General features: G+C 46.7%; 1 protein-coding gene across 2 annotated transcripts in view; it reads left to right on the top strand.

Annotated features, from left to right (window-relative positions):
* The window catches only part of src (v-src avian sarcoma (Schmidt-Ruppin A-2) viral oncogene homolog), a 32057-nt gene extending 10339 nt beyond the window's left edge, over positions 1-21718 (top strand). The window contains exons 2-13 of one of the 2 annotated variants that reach the window (XM_076983813.1): positions 10423-10699; positions 11171-11270; positions 13923-13940; positions 14955-15053; positions 15958-16061; positions 17026-17175; positions 17301-17456; positions 17615-17794; positions 17919-17995; positions 18240-18393; positions 18524-18655; positions 18822-21718. In XM_076983813.1, coding sequence (XP_076839928.1) covers positions 10432-10699; positions 11171-11270; positions 13923-13940; positions 14955-15053; positions 15958-16061; positions 17026-17175; positions 17301-17456; positions 17615-17794; positions 17919-17995; positions 18240-18393; positions 18524-18655; positions 18822-19030 — 1647 coding nt within the window. In that variant the 5' untranslated portion in view covers positions 10423-10431 and the 3' untranslated portion in view covers positions 19031-21718. The remainder of the gene's footprint in view (positions 1-10422; positions 10700-11170; positions 11271-13922; positions 13941-14954; positions 15054-15957; positions 16062-17025; positions 17176-17300; positions 17457-17614; positions 17795-17918; positions 17996-18239; positions 18394-18523; positions 18656-18821) is intronic. The other variant, XM_076983814.1, reaches the window with a different exon arrangement.
* Positions 21719-21814: the final 96 nt, after the last annotated feature.

Here is a 21814-nt window from a genome sequence, read left to right as displayed (position 1 = left end):
TCGTGGGGCTCTAATGAGTCACGTGTATCGGGGGGGGGTCTAATGAGTCACGTGTATCGTGGGGCTCTAATGAGTCACGTGTATCGTGGGGGGTCTAATGAGTCACGTGTATCGGGGGGGTCTAATGAGTCACGTGTATCGGGGGGTCTAATGAGTCACGTGTATCGGGGGGGGGGTCTAATGAGTCACGTGTATCGGGGAGAGGGGGTCTAATGAGTCACGTGTATCGGGGAGGGGGGGTCTAATGAGTCACGTGTATCGGGGAGAGGGGGTCTAATGAGTCACGTGTATCGGGGAGGGGGGGTCTAATGAGTAACGTGTATGGGGGGGTCTAATGAGTCACGTGTATCTAAGGGTCTAATGAGTCACGTGTATCGGGGGGTCTAATGAGTCACGTGTATCGGGGGGGGGGGGGTCTAATGAGTCACGTGTATCGGAGGGTCTAATGAGTCACGTGTATCGTGGGGCTCTAATGAGTCACGTGTATCGGGGGGGGTCTAATGAGTCACGTGTATCGTGGGGCTCTAATGAGTCACGTGTATCGGGGGGGTCTAATGAGTCACGTGTATCGGGGGGGTCTAATGAGTCACGTGTATCGGAGGGTCTAATGAGTCACGTGTATCGTGGGGCTCTAATGAGTCACGTGTATCGGGGGGGGGGTCTAATGAGTCACGTGTATCGTGGGGCTCTAATGAGTCACGTGTATCGTGGGGCTCTAATGAGTCACGTGTATCGGGGGGGGTCTAATGAGTCACGTGTATCGGGGGGGTCTAATGAGTCACGTGTATCGGGGGGGTCTAATGAGTCACGTGTATCGGAGGGTCTAATGAGTCACGTGTATCGTGGGGCTCTAATGAGTCACGTGTATCATGGGGCTCTAATGAGTCACGTGTATCGGGGGGGTCTAATGTCGTCACGTGTATCGGGGGGGTCTAATGAGTCACGTGTATCGGGGGGGTCTAATGAGTCACGTGTATCGGGGGGGTCTAATGAGTCACGTGTATCAGGGGGGGGGGTTTAATGAGTCACATGTATCAGGGGGGGGTCTAATGAGTCACGTGTATCGTGGGGCTCTAATGAGTCACGTGTTATGGGGGGGCGTCTAATGAGTCACGTGTATTGTGGGGCTCTAATGAGTCACGTGTATCGGGGGGGGGGGGGGGTCTAATGAGTCACGTGTATTGGGGGGGGAGGGTCTAATGAGTCACATGTATCGGGGGGGGGGGGTCTCTTTCCTTCATGCCATTTCAAGAAATGTAATGGACCCCCCTCCCTTTTTTTAACCCCAGGGACGTCTTCAGTGGGGTTCAGAGAGAACTTGAGAAGAGCAGAAGGCAAAACACTGGGGATTATCTTCCTACTTCTAACCCTCCGCCTTCTTCTGCCCTTTCAGTTCTCAGCTCCTTACCCCCCTCTAATACACATGACCACTGATCAGCAGTCTCTGGACACGCCATGACCATATTTAGATGAAGAGGAACAGCACTAGTATGATTATTTACAGATGATGGCTTGGGACTTTTACCGGTGCGTCTGACTAACGTTGTTTTGTGGTTGAGTAGAGGACTGTAGTAAACCAGGCCATTTATTATTAGCCGGAATATGCCGGAGCACTGCTCTATTTTCTTGGTCATACAGGTAATGAATTCAGAGAGAGGCCAGGAGGGTCTCTGAACGTTTTATGTCCTGCACATTTTTACATCCTGGATAACATCCTGGCACCGCTGGAGATGGTTTGGAATGTAAATCTGACCATTACCCCTTGACACATGTCTATTACAGGTCTGTCTGTGACCAGTTTACATTTGTGTTGAGGTATTTTTGGATTCCTCAGACATCTCAGGTTAATTTGATATTTCATGGTTTCTTGGTATAACGGACTATCAGGCAGCTGGTGTGGTGAGTGACTCCTGTGGTGCTTGTGAATCATAACCTCCACTTCCTTTTAATTCCTCAACAAGAGAAGCACATTTTCCAGACAGAGTTTGGGAACCATTCTTGGTCCCACGGTCATTTAAATGTTTAAATGTTGACCTTAACCTTATCAAAGTGTTTTTTTTTATTTGCCATACTGCTCTAATCAGAATTTGAAAACCTCAAATGCATGTCCCTGAACTGAAGACTTCACTATCACCACAAAGGAATTTGTTTTTATTTGTGACCTCTCTCTGGTGATATTTTGGTGCAGTAAAAAGTACTTTAGTATGTAAAGTTTCTTTAAGCAAGGCTCAGGGAAATACAAAAGCACAGTGTACTGACTGTTATATATTTTATGTAGTTTCCTACTGTTGAGCAATAGCAAGCTTAGTTAGCCATTAAGCGTTCTTTCAGGTTCTCCTGCTCCTGGTGTTTGGTATTGCCTTCCTGATGTAGAACAGATAGGTGCACTGTCATGCTTTCATCTGGCTGAAGATCAGGCATTCAGTGATGTCACCCATACTAATTTTCCCAGGATTACAAAATTGAAATATAGGCTTTGATTTCATCCATTTTCCACACCCTGTTGTTAAATTTGGTGCTATCCATTCATGCCTACAATTAGATACCATCGCATTAGATATTATCGCATTATATACCATCCACTTTGCATATATTGATGAAACTGCACCAGCCCTCTTCCTTTCCATTGATCAAATCGATTGCCGTGATTGGAATATTGATCCTCACAGGCGAAGAGCCACTTCGCTCTGGTAGCGGCATCCGAGTGAGGTTCTTCGCTGAGCGAGTGGCAGAGATTTGCACCATGTTGAGGTTGGGAAGGGTGGGGTAAGACCAAGCGTGAGTGAGTGAGTGATTTGATGTGCGTTCATTTGCTTGCAAATGCAGCAATACATGTGCGGCTCATTGAGTTGGAGCGTGATGGAAGCGTTGGAATAACGGCCTCTTTGGCCTGTGTTCACTGATGGACACTCTGGAGAGAAGATCATGTCCCTACATGGGCTTCCAGCATACCGAGTGGCCTAGATATCGCCCATAAAGCCTGCAAGATTTTATGTTTGTCAGTGGCCAGTGAAGTACAGAATATTTGCAGAAACTCTGTGAAGCTTGGATCTCTGGCTGTTATGTATTTTTCTGTCAGCAGTCACATGCAATGTATAAGCCATCAGAATTTATGCCATATTAGCTGCACATAACAAAATTTCCATGGAAAATTTGTTACGTTTTTTTTTATTTTTTTTTTTATGAGAACAGTGTGGCTTCATTCTAATGTGAGATCTCAAATAATTTTTGGCTTGCAACTATATGTTTTGAGACGAAAATATGTGTGAAAGGGGGACGTGGAGTCTTCATAATCCTCCGGTGATGCAGTGAGCTAAGAATGCGCGCGCTGGATAGGGATGGAATGTGCGTCTCCAGACCTGCAGGTCTTCTGCTGCTTGACTGCAGCCTCCTCGTTTGTGTCCGTGCTAAACAGTGTCTGGTGGCCAAGGAGCGCGAGTGTTTACCGCGATCCCTGCTCCACCTCCCGTAGCCCGGGGTCTCATATCCCTTCACCTCCTGGAATGCGAGGGATCTCTTCCATGCTGACCCCTGACCCGCTTATGTCAGCCGGAGTAAACGCGGACCGCGACGCCTCTCGGCACAGCTGACCTCGTGGGCCGGACAGTTCGGCTTTTCGCCCGTCACACGGACGCTGCTGTCGACCGCACGGTGCTGCCTGTAGCGTTACTTCGCGCCAGTGTCGAAATGGCGTTCAGATCACTTTGGGTTAGTTCAGCGTGTTTTTCCATACACATCGTCGTAATTCAACTTGTGTCCACAAGCACTCTGCCAATCAGTTTGTATTCTCTAGAAACCTCGGAGAATAATGATATGGTGCGGTCTGCGAGAACGTCATGGCCTTGCTTGCTTACACCATTATTTTCCGCCTCAGATTAATGACTAAACGGTGCCTGAGATCGGAGTCCGCACGGCCCTGCTCCCCGTCATCGATGTGTTTGTTTTGAAGGCAGCCAGTATGTAAACAGAAAGCTGGAGTCATGCTCTCTGTCGCGTTTCCCTGGGTGACGGTGTAAATACACCTTGATCTGGGTCTCTCCACACACCTGTCCACAGTGAGTGGGACATGGATGTGGTTGTCAACAGCAGTGTCTCCTTTTCTGTTTGGAACACCTCCATCAGGAAGAGGGTTGATGAAGCATGATCGAATGGCACTATATATGGATAGCAGGTGTTAACTGCAATATCACACCAGTGTAACTCAAAACATCCCTCATAAATAGAAGATTATTTAGTAAATCCAGTTAATGAATATCAGATTTAAATGTATCAGATGTATGTACATGTAGATGTATGAGATGTGTTGATGCTGTAGTGCCAGTTTTAATTTGTAGGGGAGTTTTCTCTGTTTTCTTGTAAACTCAAAAGCTTTTCTGTTGGTCGAATCCTGTTATGTTTGGCTGTCAATATAACAAGGAAGTTACATTTACTTATATAGCACGTTTGCACAACTGTTGATCCAAAGGCCGGTACAACTGAGCGTGACAACAGTTGCTTCAGTATAACGTGTGCGAACATTAATTTATGAATGAAATCATGGTTGCATGCAAATCTATCATTTCAAATCACACGATGTCACCATGTTATGCGCATAACATGCTGTCTGTTTACCATTCCCGTCTCCTTCCTATACAAGCTGTACCAGAAGCATAGCGCTCCGGTCGCACCCGACCGCTGGACTCCGTCCTCCGGCAGTTTCGCCCTCGTGTATTTTGCCGTGCCCCAGATGGAACGTCATCACAGCATTGCTGTATGTGATTATGAAAATGATGTTGATAATCTCACTTAAGAACAAGAGCTTGGATTAGACTGCCGTGCAGTGACGCAGATCGACGCCCCCTCCTCTCCCTCCCTGTCGTGGCAGCCTGAACTTCAAGATAAGGCCGTGTCCCGTGCCCACACTCTCACCCTTAGTTTTTACTCCCAGCATCCATTTAGTGGCCCGAGCAGTTTGGGTAATGGTCAACAAGTAGGCTAGCCCTCGTCTCTCAAGGCTGGCGTTCTCCTATCGTCCATTCTGTGTGTTTATAGCGTATCCTGTTGGCCCAGATATGTGTAAGACCCATTATAGCATGCCACGCTAAGCTTCAGGCTAAACAGTGAGTAATGTAACACAAGCCCCACTCGCCAACTGCGCACTACTGTCGCCGTTTCATCCTCCCCGCGCCCCTCCCCCCGCCGGCCCGCGCCCCTCCCCCCCGCCGGCCCGCGCCCCTCCCCCCGCCGGCCCTCGCCCCTCCCCCGCCGGCCTGCGCCCCTCCCCCCACCAGCCTGCGCCCCTCCCCCCGCCAGCCTGCGCCCCTCCCACGCCCCTCCCCCGCCGGCCCGCGCCCCTCCCCCGCCAGCCTGCTCGCGCCCCTCCCCCGCCGGCCCGCGCCCCTCCCCCGCCAGCCTGCTCGCGCCCCTCCCCCGCCAGCCTGCTCGCGCCCCTCCCCCGCCAGCCTGCTCGCGCCCCTCCCCCGCCGGCCCACATCCCCCCTCAGATCCGCTGTAAAGAGGCACGGGACACTGGAAGGGCTTTTCATCCATGTTTCCTCCAACTCGGCCACCACCGGACAGATTGTGCGGCGGGGGCTTATCTACGCCCAGCGCGACATTTGATGTCGGCCCATGCAAATGCAAGAGACTAGATGGCTATCTGCAGCAGCCTGGCACCTGCTGCCCTGGTTGGGACTGGGACGAGTGCTGGTGCTGGTGCTGGTGCTGGTGCTGGTGCTGGTCTGTCCTACTCAAGATGCCACAGGCCCAGTGTACTCAGGCTAAGGGAGTCCAAGTGGCACTTTGGTGTGCCTGTGTTCTGCCTGTGTGCATTTCTGAGTGTTTGTGTGGGTGGGTGCGTGCGTGTGTGTGTTTATCTATGCGTGTGTTGTGCGAGACACCTTAAAAAGCACTTGAACAACACTGTATAAAGAAATACTTTTTATTTTTTTGCAAGAACTATGATCAGCTCGAGATATGGTTTAGTGGTTGGGGTCACTTGGTTTTAATGTGCCCATATTAAATAACAAGGCCTGCCAACATTCTTGCCTTCAAAATGGTGACAGTTGCAGAAACCGATCAAACAAGCCCACCATCATCTCTGTATTGCTAAGAGCGAGAAATGAAAGCACTGCTTTGAAAAATGGGTGTGTATGGAAAGTGTGATATTCTATTTGTTGCCCTCTGACCAATTTCATCTTGTAACATGACGCAAATATACACATTTAAAAAATATGGGGAGAAATGAACAAACAAACAAATGAAATCCTGATGGACTATTTCTGTTCAGCTGAAACTACTGCCAAAGCTCTTGGGAATTATGGGGGATTTATGATCCTCTGGCTCATCTCTTGAATAATTAAGCAAATCCCCACCCATCCCTGGCCTCTGATTGGCTGCACTGAGAGCATGTGTTTACCGCAATTGTATGCAGCGGCAGACCTGTCTGTTAGCTTTAGCAGCATGCTAGCTGCAGCTGTGCCCTGAATGCACTTTGTGTGTCTAACCCGTCTGTGCGACATATTTTGAAAAGGGCAAGGCAGGACTTTGTTTAGGCTTAGGTCAAATTAAAGAAAAGGACGTTCTGCTTCATAGAGAACCTTATTATTAATATCAGGGTCCATATTTGCTTTGTTGTGAGTCAGAAAACAATAATGAAGCTGTTTCCTAGACTATGTGCATAAATGTCACCTTTACTAATGGAGACTCCACTAACAGAAAGCTTTAAAATACACTGCATGTCTCCAGGCGTGGTCTTAGTACATACGCTATGATACATTAGGCACCAAATACACTATATTGCCAAAAGTATTCGCACACAAATCCAAATTATTGGAATTAGGGGTGTGTGTGTGTGTGTGTGTGTGTGTGTGTGTGTGTGTGTGTGTGTGTGTGTGTGTAGGTGTAGGAATTAATAAAATATGTGTGCGTGTGTGAAGGAAATAATAAAGTGTGTGTGTGTGTGTGTGTGTGTGTGGGAAATAGTCGGAGCCATTGTATGGGTGTGTTCCTTTCTTTCTATTCTGGCATGACTGTATTCCTTGTCCATGTGTGTCACACTCTGTCCATGTGTGTCACTCTGTCCATGTGTACATGAATAAGTGTCTGAGCATCTCCCCACACCCCTTACACACCCCCTTCCCCACAATCCTGATGGCTGCCTGTCACGGCACCTGAGAAACATGCCCCCGCACCCCACAGCCCCCGAAACCGGAGCCTGGAGCCATGACGCTCCAGCTGGCTGACAGACGATCCGTGCCAGTAGCGCGTCTGATCCGCAGGAATTTCCTCAGCCTGAAGACAAGAGAGAGGAGGCCCCTGTGCTCTCGTCTCCCAGGACGCTCCCACACGCGACGGAGGCCCTGTCCCGCCTGACAGGCGGCACAAAGCCACGGCTCCGATTTCCTCTGCATTCTCCCCATGCCCCTCTGGGTTAGCTGACAGCGCATCACTTAACGCTGCTGAGAGGCTGCGTGTGTCAGGAATTTAAAACTTATTGCTCTTTAATGATTCCCAAAAATGCAAGCTCAGCAGAATGTTTTTCCCTGGGCTCGCACAGTGCGTCACTGAGATAAAGCTCTCAAATGACTAACTTCCTTATGCACTTGGTAACCAGAAGCTGATTAAAGAAGGGACGTGGGAGGCCACTCTATCTTGTCCTCAGATTAGAGGCACGCAAATAAGCCCCGTGTGTGCGAAGCTTGAGATATATGAGGTCCTGATAGGAGTGTGGATTAACGTAACGATCCCCTCCTCCAAACTTAAATTGAAAACATAATGAAATACGTTCATAGAGCAGCGCCTTGTGTAGGAATCTAAATCCGTGCAGGCGAAATGCCTTTCTAAGACTGCGCATTTAGCTGCATTCACCCGTGTGCAGTTTTTTTTCCCCCCGTTCCGTTTAATGTTAAATCCCGTGAAAATGCATGATCTGATCAACCCTCTAGTAGCAGACTTAAGCTTTGCGACGCGCCGGTGCTCTACACACAAGGGCTGTGTTCGAAATAGTCTACTACATACTACTGGCGTACTGATCGAGCCCCAAATCAGTATGTCGTATGCAGTATGTGACCAAAATTAAAATTTCCAGTACGCGAAACATACCCGGATGACCTACTACTTCCGCAAAATATTCCAGTACGCGAACAGAGCTATCTTCGTGGTGTACTGCATCCCATCATGCAACGCTACGTTCACGTGACCCCGTAGTGTGCTTTGCTTTTGTCGCATACTGGAAACTGTACTGCATACTACTATGAGGACCAGTATGCAGTATCCAGTATATACTGAGTCCAGTATGCAGTATCCAGTATGTAGTAGTCTATTTCGAACACAGCCTACGTCTCCGTCGCGGTTTGCATGCCAAACGTGCGCGTGAAGCTCCGTCCCAGCTGCAGCCGTGCACGAGCACACGGTCTCCGCAGGCAGACGGGGCCGAGCGCGTGCGCGCGAGGTGAACCAGCGCGCCTCCGTTTCAGGAGGCCAGGACTGCCCTCTACGTACCTCCACCTGCCCCGGACGGTGCTGCACCAGACTGCAGCTGTGCGCCGTGATGTGGACGGGTGGTGTTTTCCCTCAGTGCGGGTCACATGCAAATGTTCCAGGGAGATTACATAGTCAATGAATTATTAAGATGGTGAGCATATGGTTGAATAAAAAATGCTAATTTGGCCATTGTGGGTTTTGGCCTCCGCTCTACAGTGTTTCTCCATCCTTACATATTTACAGTGATATCAATTGCTGTGTACAGTAAGCTACGGATTAAAGCGTCGACACCTTTTCAGGAATAATGAGGTTAAAGAAGGGGATTACCCCTTTAAGATCCTGTGATCTAGATTGTTATGGTTAAAAGTAGCTTGAACTAAGGACAGTGATGCAGAAAATATACTGAACTCGACTGCAAATCGATGTCCACTAAAATTAACGAAGCTATAAAACTACTATTTAGTTAATATACTTTATTATTATTAATAAAAAGGGTGATGATGATTGTAATTTTTTTATCTATTCCATATTTAGCTACTGAATTTGCAGCCAAAATAGTATTCTTTGTTATGCAGTTTCATGTGACCATTTAATGTTTTATGACCGTTTTATGACCGTTTAACACTCAACATATTTAAGCTAGTCAGAAAATAACGAGCAGCATTTACTTTTATGTGTAACTCAATCACCCGCATGTAACCCATGTTAATCACAGGATGGAGCTTATTTATTATTTATTCTTATGGACGTTCCTCTCGAGAAGTAAAGGTGATTCTAGATCAAATGTAGCTCATTTTAGAAGTTGCGTTTAAATAAAGAACAGTAGTCAAAGGCAAAATGCTGGTGAATAGTAAAACCATCACGACTGCTCCAGTAGTGTAACACTCTGACTGCAGTTCCATTTGTCTGGACGGCGTGTGTGTGTGTGTGTGTAGCTGCGCCCAGACCTGCCTTTACTCTGCTGTGCTGGCGTTGATTCTAGGCGGCTGGGCCTGCACTGTTTCCAGTAAGGGAAGGTGGAGGAAGGCACGGAGCTGCCACTCAGCTGCAGGTCCTGAGAGGTCACGTCCCGCGCCTCCTGGGACTACAGTCCCTCTGGCAAGCAGGGACTTGAACTGACAGCAAGTGATGAACACTGCTTGAGTGAAGAGGCCAGGGAAAATGAAGTGAGGGGGCGGTGTGTGTGTGTGTGTGTGTGTGTGTGTGACAGAGAGAGAGAGTGTGTGATGCGCACACACGTGTGCATGCATCTGTGCATTTGTACATGTGTCTGTGTTTGCAGTTTGAGTTGCAGACCACCGTCTTATTATGTGATGGAATGCACATGCTATAGGGATTGTGTGTGTGTGTGTGTGTGTGTGTGTGTGTGTGTGTGTGTGTGTGTGTGCGCTTGTGAGGAGGAGAAAAAGAACAGCGTGAGGATCTGATTGCAGCACCTGTCAGTGTGAGAGGAAGCAGCTGGCAGATTTTACAGTATGGCAGGGCTGTATTGAACACAACCCGGAACTGCTAGAGGTCTCACACACCATGGCCCATTACTTCCTTATCTGTCCGTTGTCCTTTTACAGTCTTGCCTTGAGATGTATGTACACAGAGTGTTCATTCATTATTATAATGGCACGACAGTGTGAATATGGTTTGAGTTGGATTCTGGAGGCATAATTGATTTATTTTTTGTTCATTATTTGGTGGTTCACACGAATTCAGTTTTATTCATTTGAAAGCAACATCACAAAGTCAAAAGGAAGCGTTCAATTTCAGTCATTCAATTATATAATATAATGTTATTTTTATCTGAAAGAAATATCTGCTTAAATCATATTTAAGCTGTTCAATAGATAACATTTGTAATACGTGCTTCTAAACATCTTGCAGTGTTATTGTTTCATGTATAAACACATTCCGTATTTTCACTAGTATGTTTTGCCAGTGTGTCATTCCATGCATGTGTGTCTATAGGCTAAAGCCATGGGGGCAACTAAGAGCAAACCCAGAGATTTGGGCCAGCGCTCCCGCAGCGTGGACGGAACCACGGGTCCGTGCGGCGGAGGGGGGAGCACCGGAGGGCACCACCTCAACCCGTCCCAGCAGACCCTCACGCCTGTCCGGCACCCGGCAGGGGAGGGCCAGCGCAGCGGACAGCCCATCGCCAACAGCACCGAGCTCACCCCTTTCGGAGGAGTGGACTCCTCCATGAGCGGCGGCACCTCCCCCCACTGGAGCGCGCTGGCAGCAGGTAGGTGCTGCTCCTTCTGCTTGAGTCGGCAGACACCTGAGGGCCTACGAGGGCTAGCACGGACCGAGCAGTGCACCAATCCCTGCAGAGTTCAGAACACCAATCCCTGCAGAGTTCAGAACACCAATCAGTGCAGAGTTCAGAACACCAATCAGTGCAGAGTTCAGAACACCAATCAGTGCAGAGTTCAGAACACCAATCAGTGCAGAGTTCAGAACACCAATCACCGCAGAGTTCAGAACCAGCTGATGAACGTATGGCACTGCATTTGTGTTTCTATCAGAACCAGGACATTTGAAATAAAACCCACTATTACAGAATAGTCGTGCCTGCATTATTACCAGGAGAGTGCTTTTGGTTGTTGATGATAATTGAATAATGTTTATAATGGGAAGATGAAACTTGTCATTAGGTTGTGAGAGTGACATTTGATCAAAGCGAGTCTGCTTGCGATTGATCTTCTCCCTGTAGGAGGCGTGACTACGTTTGTGGCGTTGTATGACTATGAGTCACGCACGGCCTCCGATCTGTCATTCAGGAAAGGAGAGCGGCTTCAGATCGTCAACAACACGTAAGAAAAGCACATGTGGCCTCACACATAATGATACACTTATTCATAACACCCACCTCCACCCCAAACACATAGTGATACACTTATTCATAACCTCCACCCCAAACACATAGTGATACACTTATTCATAACACCCACCTCCACCCCAAACACATAGTGATACACTTATTCATAACCTCCACATCCACCCCAAACACATAGTGATAAACTTATTCATAACCTCCACCCCAAACACATAGTGATACACTTATTCATAACACCCACCTCCACCCAAACACATAGTGATACACTTATTCATAACCTCCACCTCCACCCAAACACATAGTGATACACTTATTCATAACCTCCACCCCAAACACATAGTGATACACTTATTCATAACACCCACCTCCACCCAAACACATAGTGATACACTTATTCATAACACCCACCTCCACCCCAAACACATAGTGATACACTTATTCATAACCTCCACATCCACCCCAAACACATAGTGATAAACTTATTCATAACCTCCACCCCAAACACATAGTGATACACTTATTCATAACACCCACCTCCACCCAAACACATAATGATACACTTATTCATAACCTCCACCTCCACCCAAACACATAGTGATACACTTATTCATAACAACCACCTCCACCCTAAACACATAGTGATACACTTATTCATAACCTCCACCTCCACCCAAACACATAGTGATACACTTATTCATAACAACCACCTCCACCCCAAACACATAATGATACACTTATTCATAACCTCCACCTCCACCCTAAACACATAGTGATACACTTATTCATAACACCCACCTCCACCCCAAACACATAATGATACACTTATTCATAACCTCCACCTCCACCCCAAACACATAGTGATACACTTATTCATAACACCCACCTCCACCCCAAACACATAATGATACACTTATTCATAACACCCACCTCCACCCCAAACACATAGTGATACACTTATTCATAACACCCACCTCCACCCCAAACACATAGTGATACACTTATTCATAACCTCCACCTCCACCCTAAACACATAGTGATACACTTATTCATAACACCCACCTCCACCCCAAACACATAGTGATACACTTATTCATAACACCCACCTCCACCCCAAACACATAGTGATACACTTATTCATAACACCCACCTCCACCCTAAACACATAGTGATACACTTATTCATAACACCCACCTCCACCCCAAACACATAGTGATACACTTATTCATAACAACCACCTCCACCCCAAACACATAGTGATACACTTATTCATAACCTCCACCTCCACCCTAAACACATAGTGATACACTTATTCATAACACCCACCTCCACCCCAAACACATAGTGATACACTTATTCATAACACCCACCTCCACCCCAAACACATAGTGATACACTTATTCATAACACCCACCTCCACCCTAAACACATAGTGATACACTTATTCATAACACCCACCTCCACCCCAAACACATAGTGATACACTTATTCATAACAACCACCTCCACCCCAAACACATAGTGATACACTTATTCATAACACCCACCTCCACCCCAAACACATAGTGATACACTTATTCATAACAACCACCTCCATCCCAAACACATAATGATACACTTATTCATAACACCCACCTCCACCCCAAACACATAGTGATACACTTATTCATAACAACCACCTCCATCCCAAACACATAATGATACACTTATTCATAACCTCCACCTCCACCCCAAACACATAGTGATACACTTATTCATAACACCCACCTCCACCCCAAACACATAGTGATACACTTATTCATAACCTCCACCTCCACCCTAAACACATAGTGATACACTTATTCATAACACCCACCTCCACCCCAAACACATAGTGATACACTTATTCATAACACCCACCTTGCCCCATTTGCACATTTGTAATCATAAACACGCCCACCTTTTGCCCCATGTGTACGCACACACACACACACACACACACACACACACACACACACACACGCATACATACTCACGCACACACACATACTCACGCACACACTCGCCTGTCTGGGTTCTGGCTGTGTGCACTGGATGCTGGGCCACATTAAGCACCCACCCCCCTTACTGGTAACCATAGGAACAGGCTCCCCTCAGAAGGCTCTAGATTTGTGGGATATGCCTTTTTTCCCGCTGCTTTTTTGAGCCTCCTGTTCTCTAAAGCTCAGCTGTGTGTTCGCCTCCACTGCCGGTCTGGGGGCGTGGGCCAGGCCCTCTCTGCCTGTGTGCTGCGACCATCACTTCCTGGAGCAGTGTGGTACTGTCATTAGAAAAGAGCACCGTTTGTGTGTGTGTGTGTGTGTGTGTGTGTGTGTGTGTTTAGGCTTTAATTTGAGTTAATAAAAATATAGAACGGATCCTTACTGATGTCACTCTTCAGTATTCAGTGTTTGGTTACAGCAATCCGTTTTCTCCAAAATCTTAAATAACAGCTAAAATGGAGCCCTAATTGAATGTGTCCATGAATTGAATTAGTTGTTGTGTTTACATGGTTTGTGCACTAATTCCTGCTGTGCACACTTTCTTAACCCTGAACTCTTTTCACACCTCTTTCCTCTGTTTCTCCTGTCCCATGCGGTCGCTGTGTAATATAGGAGAAAGCTGAACTGCAGGTTAGTGGACGTTGTCCTGTCCCTCCTGTCTCCCGTCACCCTCGTGGCCTTCACGCGGGCCTCTCACATCATTTGCCTGTCCACCAGAGATCTGTCTAGGCTTCCTGAGAGCGTTGGACAAAAATAGTTTCCTGTCTCCTGGAAAACTGGACCAGGCGCAGTCATCTTCACTTTGTCCTTCACGTCCACGCTCTGCTCCTTCTGTGTCTTCATTTCACTCCCATTTGCACAATTGTAGTCCCCAAGTTTTAATTTTTCATCTTTTTCACTTTTTTCCAACCCCATTCTGATTCAGAAGGTTTGGAATCCAGCACTGAATTTGTTTGTCAGTGTTGCTTGATATCCACACGTCATCAAGATTAACTGTTTCGGTACCCTTCCATAAATAATCCGTACATTAATGCCTTTCAGGTAGCATGCTGTGAATGAATGCTGCATGTGGGTTATGCGTGTTCAGACAAGTGTCTGTGTGTGTGTCCCCTCAGTGTTCACGTTGTAATGTCAGAGTGTTAAGGAGACAGCAGGGAGTTCTGGGTTTGTGAGGTTGCGTGTTGACTCAGCATGTCTGGGTGGTGTAAAGACGCCAGCGTTATTACTTCAGTGAGGGAGGGAGAAACTCGCTCAGGCTTTTAATACGTCTGCTCAGCATCTGCAGAGATTGATCGATTTCAAACAAAGGGTTGTTTCTCCTTTTAGACACATTATAGTTCATTTCAGGTAAGAGTTTCCATGAGACCAGTCAGTGGTGTTAAACTATGTGACCCTGATAAGTAGCAATAATCCAGCATTAAGAATTCTGGCTTTACCATAGAGTGATGAAAGGGTGTTGAAGTGAGCCTGTAAAAACTACAACTTTTTGGTGTGTGTGTGTGTGTGTGTGTGTGTGTGTGTGTGTGTGTGTGTGTGTGTGTGTGTGTGTGTGTGTGTGTGTGTGTGTGTGTGTGTGTGTGTGTGTGTGTGTGTGTGCGTGCGTGCGTGCGTGCGTGTGTGTGTGTGCGCGTCTTTGTCTTTTAGGGAAGGAGACTGGTGGCTGGCCCGCTCCCTCACCACAGGACAAAGTGGTTACATCCCCAGCAACTATGTCGCTCCATCGGACTCCATCCAGGCTGAAGAGTAAAGATCGTTCTCTCCCCTCCCCTCACCTCCATCTCTCACCTCCCCTCCATCTCTCCCCTCACCTCCCCTGTTGTACTGTACCCTGTTTGGTATTTAGTGCCTTTCCTGGTTCTGTACATTCCCCATCATTCTTCAACTCCCTCCTCAAGTCTGTTTTTAAGCTTTATTCAGCTGAACGTCTTGACCTGCACACAGTGTTTCTCTCCATGAAGGCTTGTCTCGTTCTTTGCTCCATGAGCTGTCACATCCTCCTTTATGGCAGAGAGTTCTCCCTGAAGGCCGAGTCCTCACCACCCACTCATCCATTACTCAGTGTCCCGAGATTACTTGCCTTTTCACTCCATACACACACACAAACACACACGCACACATACACATTGAATGTGTGTGTCTGTGTCTGTGTATGTCTGTGTATGTTGCACTGACTGAAGTTGCATGCTTCCTCTGAACCCGCTTCACCACACATGAACTGCTTTAACAGCACAAAGTTTTGAAAGTGTCCAAAATGATCGGATCAGGCTTGTTCATCACCATGCAGACCATTAGAGCTCCACAGAGGGAGTCACTGATTTCCGATGTGTCCGTGTCTCCTGGCACACGAGGCAGTACTATGCAGAAGTGCCAGTAATCCTACACTTTACACCTTACACTTCTAGTCTGTCTCACGTGCACGGGGAGACAAATACGGGTTCTCTCAGAGACAAACACGGGTTCTCTCAGACAAAAGCCTTTGCTGTAATGTCTCACTTTACCCAGCTTTGTCTTGCCAGATATCAGCCTGACTGTGTAGAGAAGGTAAGGCCAGGTGATCGCTCTCTCCGTGACTCTTGCCTGCCCTGTGCTGCTTGGACACACACATTCTCAACATTTAATCTAACTCTCTCGTCCGTGTTGCTGTTAGGTGGTACTTTGGGAAAATAACCCGTCGAGACTCTGAACGATTGCTCTTGAATCTTGAGAACAGAAGGGGGACTTTCCTGGTTCGAGAGAGTGAGACCACCAAAGGTGAATAAACATCCCTTGCACAAAAAAAATCCACAAAAAGCCTTCCAACCACTTACCCACTCACACGTGTTTGCATATATGTATTTTTAGATTTCCTGACAGAAAGTATTAGTGAATGTTTTAGCGTAATCATCACATATGTCTTACCTTTTCAGTATATAATCCTAGTAGCAAGAATCAGTGTGGCTCAAACAGTGTGTGTATATATAGGCCGAATGTAGAAACACATACCACAGTACGCAGATCACAGGTTTAAACAAAGCTTTATTCTCGCTTCTGAAGAAGTCCCGGGTGCTAGGGGCAACGGTTCTCATAAAAGATCCTGTTCGCATATTGTCAGCATGTTGCTGCTTGACTCTACCCGTGTGTGTGTGTGTGTGTGTGTGTGTGTGTGGGGGGGGGGGTGCTTTGGTGTGGGTGTATGGTTGCGCTTTGTGACTGAGAGGCCTAAATTAAAAGGAGTAGGAGGGGAATGTTGAAGGTGAACAAAGGAGGAGACACAACGCACAAGTGTGGGAGAAGTGGGGCAACACGTCATCAGAAGCAGCAGCAGCCATTTTATACCCAGTTTATACCATCAGAAATGACAGAAAGACGAAGAGGGAGAATGAGTAAGAAACATATGGGGTGATATTCAGGAAATTAAAATGAGGCAGGCGTCATGAAACCATAAGACATGAATGGCTGAGCCAGTGTGTGTGGTCTGGTAGACAAAACTATAGAACTTCGTTGTTGGAATACTGCCCCCTACTGGCTCTTTTAGAGTGATGCATGTATTTTTACAAAGTATTTTGTGACCAATACAACATTTTGTTAAGCATGTAACAAGTGTCTTTTTAAAATTGCTCAACAGGTCCCAGTGGTCTCTTTCTATTAAGTGTTGGGGCTTCAATCTAACCTATTTTCAGCTTGTGTGGTGTGGCAGATCTTAAGGGTCTCGTTCCTGTCTCCGTTCCTCCTGCAGGCGCGTACTGTCTGTCTGTGCTGGACTACGACAACGTGAAGGGGCTGAATGTGAAACATTACAAGATCCGCAAGTTGGACAGTGGTGGCTTCTACATCACGTCCCGTACACAGTTCAGCGTCCTGCAGCAGCTGGTCAGCCATTACCATAGTGAGTCAGCTCCTCCCCCAACACGCCTTCCCCCCCAACACGCTGAGATAAACCAAATTGAGATAAACCAAATCCCTCCCTCTCTCTCTCTCCCCAATACCCACCCTACCCCACCCCACCCCCAGAGCACGCTGATGGCTTGTGCCACTGCCTGACCGACGTGTGCCCAGTGCTGAAGCCCCAGACTCAGGGCTTGGCTCGGGATGCCTGGGAGATCCCCCGTGAGTCCCTGCGGCTGGATGTGAAACTGGGTCAGGGCTGCTTTGGAGAGGTCTGGATGGGTAAGAACACTCTCATCATACATCTGCTTCAAGATGCAAGACCGGTCAAGAGATGCAGTCTCACTTGGCCTAAGAGATGCAGCACTTGGCGTAAAGTGGCATTCCGCAAAAGATGGCAACCCAACATCACCCCACCACCCCCTCTCCGCTCTGGGCAGGCACTTGGAACGGGACGACCCGCGTGGCTATAAAGACCCTGAAGCCGGGCACGATGTCCCCCGAGGCCTTCCTGCAGGAGGCCCAGGTCATGAAGAAACTCCGACACGAGAAGCTGGTGCAGCTCTACGCCGTGGTGTCTGAGGAGCCCATCTACATCGTCACGGAGTACATGGGTCAAGGTGAGGCACTTCCTGCCGCTGTCCTTCCCCGAGCTGCGGACAGAAGCTGATTAAACTGTGAAATGCTCCCATGAAGCAAACACGGGTAAATGCGAGGCTGATGTTTTAATGTGGTTCAACACAGGAAGTCTCCTCGACTTCTTGAAAGGCGACATGGGGAAGTTGTTGCGGTTGCCTCAGCTGGTGGACATGGCTGCCCAGGTGTGTGACACTCCACCCACGTTTGTTACGATTATTAAATCACCGCGTCAATATGTCGCTCGTCCTGTGGGCTTTGATTTTAGCCGAACAGCTGCTAATAAATAATTGCATGTGACCCACATCCCATAACCGTGTCGTGTGCTGAAACACGAGCGAGTCGTAGATGGCCACAGGAATGAGGCTGCGTGCGCAAGCTCATCTCGGTGTGTTTGGTGTGCTGCGTCTGGGGTCGTGTTGTCCTCAGATCGCTTCTGGCATGGCATATGTGGAGAGAATGAACTACGTGCACCGAGACCTCCGAGCTGCCAACATCCTGGTGGGGGACAACCTGGTGTGTAAAGTGGCCGACTTTGGCCTTGCACGCCTCATAGAGGACAATGAATATACCGCCAGACAGGGTGAGCACAACAAGGAAGGTCTCTATCTCTCTCTCGGTCTCTCTCTTTCTGGGAATTTCTGAAATGTTATATATAATTGCTCCTGTTAGCATGTGGCCCCATCACACACACCATCTCTTCCTTGAAACAGGTGCCAAGTTTCCTATAAAGTGGACGGCACCGGAAGCTGCTCTCTACGGTCGATTCACCATCAAATCTGATGTTTGGTCTTTCGGGGTTTTGCTGACCGAGCTAGCTACTAAAGGCAGGGTGCCGTATCCAGGTCCGTTGTGCCCGAGGGAATGAAACCATATTACATATTTAATTAATTCATTAATATTAATTACAATTACAATTCAGCAGGGGTTCTCGCTACATTTTGGAAGTGGGAACTCTGTGGTGGCCACATCACACCTCACGACCTGCCTCTCCTCTGTTGACACTCTCAGGGATGGTGAACCGGGAGGTGCTGGACCAGGTGGAGCGTGGCTACAGGATGCCGTGTCCGCCCGAGTGCCCTGACTCTCTGCACGAGCTTATGCTCACCTGCTGGAGGAAGGAACCTGAGGAGCGCCCCACCTTCGAGTACCTGCAGGGCTTCCTGGAGGACTACTTCACCTCCACCGAGCCACAGTACCAGCCAGGGGAGAACCTCTAGAGGGAGCCCAGGAAGCCAGCGTGGGCTCAAGAGAGCAGAGGGTGGAGGCACATATTCTTTAAAGAGTGACAGCTCAGTTGCACAGTTCTAGGAGAAAGAAAACTGGGGTTTTTTTTGTATTAGCCATATATATTCTTGCAGAACATCTCTTCCCCAAATAAACAAAACAAAAAGACAAAAAAACAATGGATGGATGCACCATGTCACTTCTTATTTCCTGAGCTCCTTTTATAGATCAGTTAACAATTCGTCTTTAGCCGCTGACGTTGTGCTACTGCCTCAACTGTCTTGAACTCCTTTCCAGGATGCTCTAGATCTGTCACTCATCCTTGCTAATGCCCCACCCCTCCACCCCTTGCTCCAATCCTATTAAGCGCTCCCTCCCCCCACCCTCTGTACCCCGGCAGACAGGGCTGGGAGTCCCCAACCTTCATCAAGGAGCCCATGGTTCCTTCCTGCCAACTGTGGTCTCACAGGGCAGAAAGCTGGCGAATGAGACAAGACTGCCACTGTCGGACAGCCACAGGAAGTTAACTGTTCGCTGTATGAGACTGACTTGAAAAGAAACATTTGAGACCCGATGAGAGGGGTAGGCTTATAAATTCTTGCTGTCTTCCAAAATTCATCCAGGGTCTCGTCTAACATAACTCCTCAAAGTATTTCATGCCACTTTTTGAAAGAAGATAAGGTACGTTTTTCCCCTTCCTGAAGCCTGGATTAACTGGAAAAAAGGGGCTGTCAAAAATAGTGGCTGTATTTTATTTTGAGATGATGGATGACATCACAGTGATGAAGCTTTGTGGCAGACAACACCGTCATGTGATGACATCACAGTGATGACATCACAGTGATGGGGCTTTGTTATAGACAGAACACCGTCACGTGATGCTAGAGAAGACAAAATGTCACAAGTCACGTGGAGGCAAAATGGATGGACTGTAGTTTCAGAAATCTCTCCCTGACTTTTTCATTTATTGCTCTCATTCTACTTTTCTGACATTACTGAATAATTTTTTTTCCTGATATGACCCAAAACAAAACTACTGATAAAGTCTCTAACATGGGGACAACTGTATAGTCTTGTGATTATACTGTATGTGCCAATAGTGGAAACTTTTTTGTAACATTTTATTATATATAAAGTGTATTTTTATTAATGTGATCTTTTGGTATCATCAAAACGGGTGGGTGTGCTTTATAATTAAATTTGAATTGTGAGGTATAAATATCACTGTTGTGTTTTGAATAAGTGACTCAAATCTCCAAATGCTAAGCTCTGGGCATTCATCTTTGTGTACATCATTTTTGGCATTTTAACAGATTCTCATATTTGCTGACTGCTCTTAGCTTAAGCCTGCACACGTGAAAAACAGTGAATATGTTGACCTTACTCTGGGGTGTTGCAGTGTCCTGCTGATTAGTTATAACACAGTGGGCATTAACACCTCAAACAACCATACACTGTACTGCAGGGCTGTAGAACACTTTGGTACTAAACACATATCAACGAAAGGAATCTGTAAGAACTTTGCCTGGAAACCTTGCACGTTGTATTTCACATTTGTCGTTGGCTAGGTTACCAGATCTCAAATCACATATATAATAAAAAAATATAATAAATAATCGAAAAGAAGAATTACATTCCTCTTATATATTTTCCCTGTTTTGTTACAGGAGGGAAAATATTGTAAAAACAAAGCTTATATATAAAATTGAGGCTTGTAAGAATCGTAGGATTTTTTTGTCATAATTATGGTAATCAGAACTGTGAAGAGTAGGTGAACTAGCATAAACTGGTGCTCTCTGACGCACTTCACACGGTCTACAGTTGTAATGACATTTGAGTGGTAGTATTGCTGGTAGAGGACAAATCTTGTGAAACTGGTCAGGTTACTGTAAATACCTTTTTTTCTGCATACCACTTAGCCTACTGTAAATATTCTATTTATTAATTTTCTTTAACATTATGATCATCCTCAAGCATAATGGAATGGTTCTCCAGATTTCCATTCAAATCTTGGACTGTTTGAGAATTAATTGGGAGAATAGGATGAGACTCACTTAGAGTCTGAAACAGTGACCTAATATGACTGATCCTTCAGAAGCTGTTTGGTATCAAACATACCTAAGAGATGTTATGGCAGTTGTACCAATCTCACTATATTTCCCCCTCATAATTGGTCTTTTTCCTGCTTTTTTTGTTAGTTGTTATTGTTGTACTCTTGACCCTTCAAGTTTTATTGTTTTGCTTTAGTTTCCTGTAAGTTATTCTTTGGTAATTGCTCCTTTTACTTGTTGGTCATGTAAGACCATTCCAGAGGTGACAGCGTGGTCTCTCTCATGGATCGTAGGTGTAATTAATGTATTGTTAGGCTTGGCGATTGTGGTTCGAGTTACATTCTAGTGAGGAACTGCATGAAAAAAGCATCAATGATCTCCAATGGTTGAACCTACACACCGTTTTCTTTTCTGTAAACATTTCACCTGTTGGTGCAACCAGCCTATGCAATCTCCACTCCTGGCTTTGCTTTTTTAACTGTTTTCCTCTTCTTCTTTTGCTTACATGATATTGTACAGTTCTGCAATGACTGGTTTCAAATTAAGAAGACGACTTTGCAAGAAGAATACTTAAAATATATATGTTGTTATCTTTTGTAAGTGCAATAAACTACATTTTTAAAGTTTGGATTTAAGGATGAATGAGTGTTTTTAAACACAACGCTGATGTGTAGAAGTGTACTGTATCCCCATGCTGACCATCACGAGCATGCACTGCTGATTAAA

This window comes from Brachyhypopomus gauderio, chromosome 21 (assembly GCF_052324685.1).
Source record: "Brachyhypopomus gauderio isolate BG-103 chromosome 21, BGAUD_0.2, whole genome shotgun sequence".
Taxonomy (NCBI): Eukaryota; Metazoa; Chordata; class Actinopteri; order Gymnotiformes; family Hypopomidae; genus Brachyhypopomus; species Brachyhypopomus gauderio.
Note: the sequence above shows the minus strand (reverse complement) of the source record. Positions and strands in the feature narration are given on the sequence as shown.